Source organism: Carcharhinus amblyrhynchos, chromosome 12, assembly GCF_965287045.1.
Source record: "Carcharhinus amblyrhynchos chromosome 12, sCarAmb.v2.hapA, whole genome shotgun sequence".
Lineage (NCBI taxonomy): Eukaryota > Metazoa > Chordata > Chondrichthyes > Carcharhiniformes > Carcharhinidae > Carcharhinus > Carcharhinus amblyrhynchos.
The window spans coordinates 57,183,719-57,196,570 of NC_137335.1; the positions used below are offsets into that span (position 1 = coordinate 57,183,719).

The window sequence follows — 12,852 nt, forward strand, 5'->3', positions numbered from 1 at the left end:
TTAGAAGCAGAGAATCCAACTATCAAACTATCTAGGGAATTTTTCTGAAAGTTTTTTTTACAATGTATTAATGGGTTAGGCATTTTATATGTTGAGCCTGGATATCAAATGCTGTTCCATCAACATTGATGGCCATACTACATCCCATGCTGGTCTGAGTCTACCAACTATGATGTGGAGATGCTGCTGTTGAATTTGGATAAGCACAGTAAGAAGTCTCACAACACCAAGCTAAAGTCCAGAATGTTTATTTAGTAGGACAAGCCATAAGCTTTCACAGTGTTGCTCCTTCATCAGATGAGGGCACTTACCTGTGTTGTGTTGACTTCTTACTGTGTCTACCAACTACAGTAGCAAATTTTGTATTTGGAAATATTTTTACTATAAACGTATATTCATTGGAATCCCGTCACCTAATCAAAGTCTTTCCATTGCAAGCTTGACTTAGTTGGTTGCAATTAGCAACCACACAGTACTGCATCCAGAGAACCATGACCAACTCAGGATCTCAGAGCAATACAAGAAAATTACTGCAGATTCTGGAAATCTAGAATGAAAAACAGAAAATGCTAGGAATACTCAGAAGATCAGGTGGCATCTGTGAAAAGAGAACCAGAGTTTAATGTTTCAGGTCTCTGGACTTCCTGATGAAATGTTAATGCTTTAAAGTTTCTCCTTATTTATTCTATCAAAATCTTTCATGATTTTGAACATCTCTATTAAATCTCTCCTTAAACTGTTTAAGTCTAAGGTGAGCAATCCCATCTTCCACAACACCAATAAGTAACTGAAGTCCTCTGCTTCTGGTACTATATGAGTAAATTCTCTGGACCTTCTCTAAAGGTCATTACATCTTTCCTAAAGTGTATCCAAAATGGGGTACAATACTCCAGTTGGGGATAACCAATGATTTGTAAATTTAGTGTGACTTTTGCACTCTTTTTTAAAAAAGCACATTGGATCCTTGGCATAAAGGAAACACCTCATCAACTTTTCCTGCCACTTTCAAAGATAAGGACTTAAACCTCCAGGGTTCTCTTTCTTGCATTTCCTTTTAAATTGTTTGTTTTGGTTATGTTGTCCCTCCTAAAAAATGGATTACTTTATGCTTCTATGAGTTAAATTTGATGTGGCCGGTGCCTGTTCACTTCACAAGACTGTCTATGTGCTTTTGAAATCTGTTACTATTCTCCTCACTTTTTACTACATTTCAGAGTTTTGTGTCATCTGAAACCATTCAAATTGTGCCCTGTATACTAAAGTCCAGATCAACAATGTCAATAATAAATAGCAAAAATAGCAGAAGTCCTAACTCTAACCACTGTACAATATAGGGGAAACTTCCTTCTGTGTGAAAAACAGCTATTCATCACAAATCTTTGCTGTCCATCCCTTAAGTCAATTTTGTGACCACAATGTGACTGTCATTTTAATTCTATGGGCTTCAATTTTGCTAACAAGTCTATTAAGTTGTACTTTATTAAATACCTCTTAAAAGTGATTATACGCAACATCAACTGCACAACCTTCAACAATCCTCTGCTAATTCAAATAACTCAATTATGTTAGTCTATCACAATTGCCTTTAAGAAAACTATGCTGTCATTTATTAATCCCTATTTTTCAAGTGACACTGTTGCCTTGAAGTTTGCTGGGTTTATTTTTTTTCACAACAGGTGTGTGAAAATTGCAGTTCTCCAGTGCTCTGCCATCATTTCAATTTTTAAGGGTGATTGGAAGATTATGGCCAGAATCTCAGCTATCTTATTTCCCACAGTAGCCAATCTGGACTGGGTGAATATTGTACCCTGTAGCACCGGTGAAATTCCCAGCATACTAACTTAAATGCTCAAAATCAAAATTAAATAATAAACTTAGGGAGAGAGAAAAACAGATAGTGTTTTTAATTTCATTGCACAGAAAAATTGGCTTAATCAATCCAATACACAACATTTAAAACCATCTCTTTTTTGCAGAAAAGGTTTATCTAATTTATTTTAATAAGTAAAACTTCCAACTGAGAAGGATTTCAGCACGTGGGTTTGCGGAAGGAGACACGTACGGTGATTTTGAACAAAATCTACTAAAGTAAAGGTTCAGTGCACTAAGATCTATTTCTACCTACTGAGGTTACACTATAACAATCATTAAATATAAAATTAGACTTTTGATGTATTAATATTTTCTAGGGCATGACTGTTACATTACTGGTAACATGATATATCGATCTGTTCACAGCAGGGTTGCTTAAATTCCTCTTGATACGACTAAGTTCCCAGAACATCACTTTTCACATTAAGATAGGGCAAACTGACACCAGCTTCACAATCTCTCAGGGTGACTGTTGTTTGGAAATGTTATACAATGATTTCCTGTCTGCTGCTTCACTGGTTGGGATTGCAGGATCTGTGAACAATGACAACATAGCAGATAACACTGTGTACTAGTGACCATTCAGTTCCACATTCTGGCAGTCCAATAGTACAATAGATTAAATTGTCTTTACGACTGAAGGGAGAAGAGAGAGAAAAAGTGTGAATGCGCAGAAATTGATTTCAGGTCATAGCACAAGGAGACTGCACAGCACTGCTATAGGATGGAATATCGGAAGATTCGTGAAGCACCTGTACCTTAATGAGGATAAAAGGGTCAAAAAGTAAAACAGTTGAAGAACCAAGTTTTAGTCCTTTAATTTTTATGACCCAGCAGACTGTAGGTGGCACAGTGGCTAGCACTGCTGCTTCACAGCGCCAGGGACCCAGGTTCGATTCCCAGCTTGGATCACTGTCTGTACAGAGTTTGCACATTCTCCCTGTGTCTGCGTGGGTTTTCTCCAGGTGCTCCAATTTCCTCCCACAGTCCAAAGATGTGCAGATTAGGTAAATTGGACATGCTAAATTCACCCTCAGTGTACCCAAACAGGAGGCGGAGTGGGGCAACTAGGGGATTTTCACAATAACTTCATTGCAGTGTTAATGTAAGACTACTTGTGACTAATAAGTTAATAAGCTTTAAACTTTAGCAGGTGATCAAATGATACTGGCCATTCCATACTTCCATCCAAGACAAATTTACATACTAAGAAGAAAAACCTGAGACACAGATCGCTAATGCTTCTTCTGAAATAACAATTAGATTTTGATACTAATTAATTACTCCTGTGTTAGTAGTTAAACAAGATAAATATGTAATTTCCCAATGTGTGACTTAGACAAGGTGAATGTTATCATTACTGGAGATGGCAAAAGCAAGAATGAGCATGTGAGGTTTCCTATTCTGATACATTTGTGAAAGTGTAAATGAGTTAAAATTAAGCACAAAATGGAGCACTTTCATCCTTCTAACTGAGAGAAATGGGAAGTACAGAATAGTCACAGTTGGTTCATCATCTCAGCAATGTCTTGACATCAAAGAAAGTATCACCCAAACAGCATGGGGGTGCCGCACCAAATTTGGAATGGTCACTGAATGAATGAATTTCGTAATCGTATCATTATTTATCAAGAGAGGTCTCAAAGTGAGCCAAGCTGCTGCAGGTTGAAATTCAAGCGTAAGCCTACTAACATCACACTATAAATTCTTATGATACCTTAATGTGATCAAACGCAGCCAGGCTCAATTGAAAACAATGAATAGGAACACAATTAAGTCCGTTTGGTTTGAAACACTAGTAGCCAAAGTAATCTTTCAAATACAAACACTACTTTTCCCTCTTCTCATTAACTCTCTGCTCCCCAGCTTGACCCACCAATGAATATGATTTCACTGGGTACCAGTCATCCTCCTTGTCCAACTGCCCATTATTCACACAAGGATCCTTGGTTGTGAAATGATAAACTATTCACTTATAGGGAATCATTGCAGAGCCAAATCCTGTCCTTATCCAATGACAATGCCTGCACTTCCTGCAAGGTTCACTGGATGCAGATCAGGAAAGGAATTCTTAACCTAAAACTGTTAATGCCAATTTTCTCAACACCACTGGATAAAACAAGGAAATAATTAAATATTTCATTGCAAAGAAAATTATCTTTTTATTTTAATGCCAACAATAAACAGGATGATAAAAACTCTTATTTTCATTTTGGTTTGGATTTGAGCATCAGTGGATAACCCAATATTTTTTGCCCATCCCAAACTGCCCTTGCGAAGGTGACAGTGAGCTACCTTTATGAACCGTTGCAGTCTAAAGAATAGATAGAAAATAAAAACTGAAGTTACTTGTTTGAAAAAATGTCACAGTTTGCATGAAATAGAATTTCATAATGAGAAATTACAAAGAGCTTTAATGTTGCAGACATTACAGCAAAAAAAAGCTAAAATGTATAGAGTGGTACTTGTTTTATTGCAACTAACAGGTTATCAGACAATTCTGACATATACCGCTGTTAAGTTTAATTACTACACAAACAAATTACTGGTGCCATTTAAGCGGAATAATCCGTCGTCTGTAACCAAATCATTTTCAGAACCAAATAAAGAAATTTATATTTTATTCTAATATAATTACATTCCAGTTTAATTTGCAGCAGCTGAACCATAACTGGATATAGTATATAGGTTTCCTTTAAATGGAACTACATTACCCTGGCAACTGAAAATGAGACAAAGCCAATCAACAGATTTCTCAACAGAAAAGCAGAAAATACTCAAGGAAAGAGAAGGAGTTAATGTTTCAGGTCGAGGACCTTGCATCATGGCCCGATTTTCCACCCTTGTTGCATCAAGGACAAATCTTGTAACTTCTTCCTGCTGCGGTAATCATCAATCTGTTCCTTCTTGGTTTCAATAATATTAAAATTCACTTGTGATGAAACTCAAAGACATACCTTAATCTGAAATCAGAGTTCAGGACCTCCAGTTTCCAATGAGCCTTGGAACTTCTACGCATGTGCCAGCTGGGAAATGGCCGTACTTGCACAGTTCATTGATTTTACCTTCTTCAGGCTGGGAACTGGTCCTCCACGACGATGCAGAAGCAAGGGAGGGCAAACAGCACAAAAAGCAGGTCAAATGACCTGACCTGGACTGCCATAGTGTCCGGTGGAGCAGAACACAGGGAGAAGTCCCTGAAGGAAGACCCAGGTAAATCGATCAACAAAAGGTCCCGTTAAGTTAAGCGAAAAGAAAGAGCTTATTATTAGGCCCTAAATTAAAGAGTTGTCGTGAGCAGACTTAAAATGAAGTGGGTTTCAGAGTAGCCCTGAAGATCTGAGACAGTTGAAAATTAACCATGATTGCAGACTGCTGGGGCAAAGGTGTTACTGGAATACTTCAGGGAATGCATTTGTTCGACAGTTGAAAAAACAGTAAATTTAGAATAAGATTTTATGTCTCTGGGGGAGACAAGAATTGGGCAAGAAGCATCATGTGAATGCTCAAAACTTACTGGAAGAAAACTGTTTGCAACTGTCCCAAGCAAGAAAACTGTGCATCAAGCAAGAGCTAATTCTTCTCCAGTTCATGTTTCTGTAAAGATGATGATGATGATGAAGATGTTTTTGCTATAGAAGGAGTACAGCAAAGATCGATCAGGCTGATTCCTGGGATGGCAGGTCTGTCACATGAGGAGAGACTAAGTCGGCTAGGATTGTAATCATCGGAGTTTAGAAAAGTGAGAGGGGATCTCGTAGAAACTTATAAAATTCTAACAGGGTTAGACAAGGTAGATTCAGAAAGAATGTTCCCGATGGTGGGGGAGTCCAAGAACTAGGGATCATAGTTAGAGCAATGGAGTGAACAAGATCAGAGAATCTCGCCCAATACATTCACATGTTGTAAGCGTGGATGTTCTCACTTTGATTTCAACACACTTCAGATACTTTCCTTATGTTCAACACAAACCATTACTTTCATTAGCAAGCTCACACTTACGAATCTTATAAAAAAAAACTCAGTATTCACAGAGTAAAAGTGATGTTACTAAGGTCACCGAATACATTGCAAAGTTATGAAACAATTCTCTTAAGTAAATGTAGCAAAACAGAGCAAAATTCACTGGACTACAGAAGAGTCTCATGAGATTCTCCACAATCATGTTCCCTTGAACCAGTAAGGATTCTACATGCAATTGCATGCTCTTGGGTTTTGCTGCCAGTTTCAGCATTCAAGTGGTTTGGCTTGACAGAAATCTACTAAGGAGCCTAAATTCCAAAATTTTCTGCTAAAAGTTGAACCCAGACAATGGAAGAGTAAACAGATGCTTTTTAGCATTAAATACTACTCCTACAGCAGGATTCAGAGGCATCAGGCTAGTTTCTCAGGAACTTGTCTTCAGCTATCTACCCACTCAGAACAAAGTCAAGCTGTGAAAGCCAGAATTTACTTTTCCTAATTATTTCATTTTGATGATAAAATGTGGGAGAGGGGTGGTAATGACATAACCAGCAATGTTCTGCAGCTTGCACCATCATTTCTTCCCAATTAAAGTTGTAACTAAATTTTAGAATTTAGTACAAGATTGGAATTTCATATTCTACTTTAGTTGATTAAAAACTCATTTGCTTGAATACATGAGAGATGAATACAATGGAATTTTTATTTGTATAAAGTATAAATTCAATTATGCAAACCACTCGTGTGTTTATTTGGATATGTGCTTTTGTTGCATTCTCTCATATTATGTATTGCTGTATTAAGCATGGTTGGTCACCTAATTTCAAAATGAATTGAGGTGGAAAAAAACAAACTTGCTACATTTTTTCAGAGTGCAATCAACAGAGCACAAAATTTTGGTGTGCAGCGTATTGCAAGTGATTCACAAGTAATTCCCTGGCTCATGGAACTGTCTAATTACAGAACATTTGAAAGTAACTGCAGAGAGATATATTAGGGCAAATTTTAACCTGTGGATGTGGGTGGGTTTTGAATGGGTTAAAAACAGGCACTGAGTCAATAAAGGACGAGGAAAGAAAGAGTGAGAGAAATTACTAACTATAGTGTTCAGGGCCAAGCAACAGATGCTGGACCTGCTAGCGCACACTCCTGTCCCATGAAAGAAATCAAATAAAAACGAGAAAGTATAACGACCAATCTCAGTGGCCATTCATCGTTTAAAAAAGGAACTTGGTTCAAATATTTGCGCTGAGAAGGCCAATCCAGAGAACAATAACTCCAAAAGTATAGACCTAAATACATTGATAGAACAGATACCACTGTTGGGGAATATCTGTGTTCCAAAAGGAGTGCAACTATCTGATTCATTAACAAATTTAAAAAGTCAATTCCTTGTGGGTGTGAAGGAAATAAATAAAATGTTAACTTAGTCTATAAGTGATGTGGAGATGCCAGCATTGGACTGGGGTGGGCACAGTAAGAAGTTTCACAATATCAGGTTAAAGTCCAATAGGTTCATTGGGAATAATGAGCTTTCAGAGTACAGTTCCTTCATCAGGTGATTCCAAATAAACCTAATGGACTTTAACCTGGTGTTGTGAGACTTTGTACTAGTCTATAAGTAACCAGCTTTCCTAAATAACACAATTACTAGTTTGGAAATTATACATTAGAAACCAAGTCAGCCTGAAGTAGACAGCACACGAGAAATTAAATCAATTTCTGAAGGACAAAGGTTTGAATATGCAATAAGGAGGCAGATGGGTGAAGTTCATCAGAAGGGAGGTAAGTGAGATTTTATGTTGCAAAGAAAAACTTGCCATTCATATCAGTAGCTTAGTTACAATATACACATCAGGTCCCAACTCCTTACTTAGGACAGTGAAACTGAAAGTTAAAAGTGACTGTTGATTTGGCCAATTAGAAAAATTACACAAAAAAAACTTTGCTAAAAATGCAGCACTCTTGATCTCAAAAAGTTTTCCCAATCAGTTGCCATGTTTCCTCGATCACAACAGCACAGTGGCAAAAAAGGCTGAGAAGATCTTCAGGACACAGAGGGTGTGAAAGGCACTATTTCTTTTCTTTCTTTCTGTATCACAGAACCATCATACAATCCCGATAGTGCAGGAGGAGGTCATTCGAGCCATCAATTTGCACCAACTCTCCAATAGGCCCTCTCCCCTGCCCTATCCCCATAATCCCACACATTTACCATGGCTAATGCACCTAACCTGCACAACTTTGGAGGAAACGAGAGCACCCGGAGGAAACCTACGCAGACAGTCATCCAAGGCCAGAACTGAACTGTGAAGCAGCAGTGCTAATCACTATACATGATCAACATAAATTGCTGTTCAAAACAAATAATCATGACTTTCAATATTCTTATTGCAAAACAAGTGACAATTATTTTGATAAGTCAGCACAGATGGCTGTAAAATCTTGTGCTCCATCGAGAACATTATAGTAGCAGGGAGGAAAGCTACATACCAGCATAGTGATAATCTGCCAGTGGATGAGATTTGGCTTTAATAGGCATCTTCATCAGTAAAATCTCCACAGCCACCTAGCATAAAAAGGGAAGAGAAGTACTTTAAAACTGCAGGACATTTATTCAATGTCTTGGTAGCATCTTTAAGGACACAATAATAAGTGAAACAGATCAGGGGAGCACAACATGCTTTATAGGATCATCCTATTCGAGGGGGCCACTCCATGTTATTCCTGATGCTACATTTTGGCATGATGAAAAGTTATTTATATTCTCTTGTGCTAAACTCAAATGCCAGAGTTGATTTCCCTGTGATGAACTACGAAGTATCCAAAACTTCCACCAAAAAAATTGGGATAGCTAACTTCAGTCATCAGACATGTCGTAAGATGTCACATTATCAGTTTTTCACAAACTGCCTCTTTTGCGAGCAACACACCACATAACAGACGGAAAAGTTTAAATCAAATATTTGAATCAATTCAATCGGCTATTACACATGTGAAAGAGTTAAACCAATTATTCAACCAATGAGGCTCTAATGTTGTTCTTAAATTTTTCGCTGTGGGGTGTCAGTAGAAATGCCTTGTTAAAAAACATTTGGTGTCAGCTCTTTGCTGTCCAACACAGAACTTCTAGCATAAGACTACTTTAAATTTAGCAGCTAAACTGACAGTGATAACTAAATAAAACAGATGCTAAACAAACTCTGAACAACAAGTATACATTTTGCTTGCAAAGCAACACAAGTCTGACTGATTTATTTGGTATAAAAGTTGCCTTCTCCTTTTAGATGTCTAAAAAAATAGGAGTAGGCCATTTGGGCCTTCGAGACTGCTCTGTCATTTATTTTGGTCATGGGCGATCATCAAATTCAATATCCTGAGAGCATCTTCCCCCGTTGACATTTTCCTTTCCTGTTCCCAAACTTTGACCATTATTTGCTATCAATACACAATGACAGAGACTTGACTGATGATTCCTACGATCCTCACAATGTCCTCTAAGCTCTATGCTGTCAGCCATACAAATGAAACAAATAATTACACAATAAAACGTTAACTGGTTGTTTTTACTCCCCCCCCCCAATGCTAATCAACTTGTGGATTTCTAGTGCCTCTAATTTGTACTTCACATTTCCACAATTGTGTTTTTCTTCTTTCATTAATGTATGCAATGCATTCATGCAAACAATGAATAAAGATGCTTTTCTGGAGGGTTGCTCCTCAGGCTAGTGAATTACTTCTACAGTTATTAAAATATAAATGTTCTTTATATTGTAAAATCTATTAAAACAGAGTTGGCCAAGTGGTTTAATTGTCAGGCATTCCTCAATTGTACTTTTAGTAACAGTCCTGAAGAAGTTAAATAAAAAAGATTTTGCTGTTGTAAAATGAAATGGAAGCATTTGGTTTTAATTACAAGTAGCTGTAAAAATGTATTAAAATCTGGATTCTTGACAATCTGTTTTCCCTGTGACGTCTAGTATCAGTGCACTTTATTAAATGTTAAATACATGTTGTGCAAGAATCATGTTATCTCAGTTAGAAACCAGCAATCAGAACATGGTTTAATATCATGCTTACCAAAATATTACCATCTGCCTCAAAAAGACAATGTAGGGCAAGTTCTCGATTTGTCCCCCCGCCTGGTAGCACGCTAGAACACGCCATGTTCAGCAGATCTTCCACTATAAAAAAGGTATAAAATCAATTTAATACAATTTTAAAATTTTTCACTGATATTATTAATTTCATGCACAAAATCAAGTAATGGAAGTTTCTATGCTCTGATTAAAAATAACAATAGTCCACAATAGTCACCAACCAATGACAGAACAGATAGCTGATCATTTATCACATATGTGTTTGTTGGATTCTATTTTCAGATTTACATTAGCACTGAAGAAGAATTTAGCATGGCCAATGCACTTAACCAGCATTTCGCTGATACTTTGTAGGAACCTGGAGCACCGGGAGGAAACTCATGCCAACATGGGGAGAATGTACAGACTCTGAACAGATAGTGAGCCAAGTCAGGAATCGAACCCAGGTCCCTGGTGCTCCGAGGCAGCAGTGCTAATCACTGCGCCACCACGCCGTCCATAATTTGCTGTGCATAAACAGCTGTTTTCATGTATAACAGCTCCAAAAAGTACCCCAAAAACCATGAAGCACTTGCAACTATTTTGAAGATGTAAAAGGTAACATGTAAAGGCAAGTTTTCTTTTTCTGCAAGTATATGAGAATACAACATATCTTTGATGTTTTTATTTTAACAAATGGAGTTGTGGCAAAACTGCATTTAAAAAATCCCCTTGGATTTAATTGATGAACCACCTGATAAGTATTTATATATCTTGCAGCCAATATTGTACTTCCAAACTTTTAATGATTTTCTACATCTGTCCAAAGTAAAGTTTATTTATTAGTCACAAGAAGGCTGACACTAAAACTGCAATGAAGGTACTGTGAAAAATTGCTTTGAATTTTGGGCAGATAGACATTTCCAGAAAATTATTTAAGTTTATTTAATAATGTATTTTCAATCTTCCTGTATAGGCTGAATACATTCTTATTATTTAATACTCGTCTACGTTATGTGCTCTTGTCGGTTATGTGTGTATAACTATGTCTCCCTTTGTTATAGTCATATAATTTCTATTTCTTTGAGATTGCACGTGTAATTCTGCTCCTCCTAAACCCAGCTCCTATGTGCCTTGGCTTGTTTTGTTATCCATCTTGATGGGGGTAGTATAGAAGTTTTAGTATGAGGCCCTTCATTTTAATTTTACCATAGTAAGTAAACTAGGTTAAGGTAATTGTAAAGTGCCTTAATATAGTGAGAATTCACAATGTGCCTGGAACAAAATATGCAAAGGTAATATAAACTGCAAAGGTATGATAAACTGTACAACCACAAATTAACCAAGTATTATAAGCTTAAACTGTAATTTCAATATATATGTATTGTGCGCCTTGGCCAACTTTGTTCTGAATGCAGCATGATGGGAAACACAGTGGTAGACAGGCTGGATTCTTTTAATACAATGAAGCATACAAAGGCAACTTCTCTCATCTGTTTTTGGATACATGAAAACAAGTTTAATCATAGACCTGCTATTTAAGGGAGTAAATTCATTCATGGGTAGCAAGACTGGGGCAGTCTCTCAAGCTGATAAAGGAGGCCCAGTGAAAAAGTGACTCCTTTCACCAATTAAAAATCGGAGATCTTAATAATGGCCTTGTTTACTGCATTAGATTTCCTAGGTAAAGGGGGAGGAATCTACATTGGCAATAAGCTCCTATTCCTGTTGACAGGTGGAAAGTTATTGGCTAAGGTAATAATGTTGAATATTTTGATCAGGCCCTCTAGTTTTGATTGATAAGACTGGGTAGGATATTGAAATATTCAGAAGATAATAATTTTGTCTGACAATGATAGCTCAGAGAGGACAGTCAACTGTCACTGACTGTGTCTCTCTCTCCTCATACATGTATTAGCAAATAAATTCCTTTTCGTTCTTTAACTATATACTGTTATATACAGTCTACGTATTGGCTGAGTGAGGTTCAACAAGTACAGAGCATCCCAGGAGATACCTGAGAAAATTCCTCTTACACACCTCATTTTAGCCCACATCACCAACATCACCCCTAGTTCCCCCGAAATAACTGGTGCTCCAACGTGCCTTGCCATTTGTGATATTGTTTGTTATAAATGGCAGTTCTTATAAACAGTATTACTCTGGGTTCAGTCATTACATTTCTTTGGATCATAAATTTTCAGTTGGGACCAGTGTTTCCACTAGCCCTTCCCTTTCATATTGATACATGCACGTGTTGCTGTCATGGGCACATCATAGGGTCCTGTCCATTTCAGGATGAATTCTGTTTGTTCAGAGCTGAAACTAAAATCATCTCTTGTCTGCAATACAGCTTGATTGACCTTACTATTCTATGATTAAGTTAAAAAAATCTTGTATAATATACCAGCACTGTCGATTCTACTTAACACAAAATGCAATTTCAGGCTGAAGTTCTTGAAGGGTCAGAAGGCCACATTCTGATCGCAGCTGCATTGTCAGTGATAGATATCAAGCAGAGGCCACACTGTATTTGACAGGGAGGAAAAGGGACAAACGTAACAAAAAAAAGGAACCTCACTCGGCCCCAAGGATAGCCTCAAGACGGTACTTGAACTTAGAAAGATAGTCTACCCACTCCTTTTAAATGTGAAAGCATCAAGATACAGGATAAGAAATAAAAGGTGAAAGAATGTCAAATCTTCCTCCTCTGCTCCAACCAATCACCCTCTCATTTCTCAGAGGCGTCAACTCCTGGTGAGGTAGGGCAGCCCAAACACAAGTGACCAGCAGCATATTACTGAAGTGGCTGTTATTATCTTCAAGCATGGGAACCAAGTGTTTACTCGTTACCATCTGAAATCCACACAGTCATCGAATACCTACAGTGCAGTAGGATGATATTTAGCCTATTGTGTCTATACTGACTCTCTGACAG

General features: G+C 37.4%; 1 protein-coding gene across 5 annotated transcripts in view; it reads right to left on the bottom strand.

The window, feature by feature from the left end:
- LOC145351007 (transcriptional-regulating factor 1-like) overlaps positions 1-12,852 on the bottom strand; it is a 199,670-nt gene that overhangs the window by 13,630 nt on the left and 173,188 nt on the right. For all 5 annotated transcript variants that reach the window (XM_080200583.1, XM_080200584.1, XM_080200585.1 and 2 more), the window contains 2 exons: positions 9,916-10,019; positions 8,329-8,404 (listed from right to left, as the gene is read on the bottom strand). In XM_080200583.1, the coding sequence (XP_080056709.1) occupies positions 8,329-8,404; positions 9,916-10,019 (180 nt within the window). The remainder of the gene's footprint in view (positions 1-8,328; positions 8,405-9,915; positions 10,020-12,852) is intronic.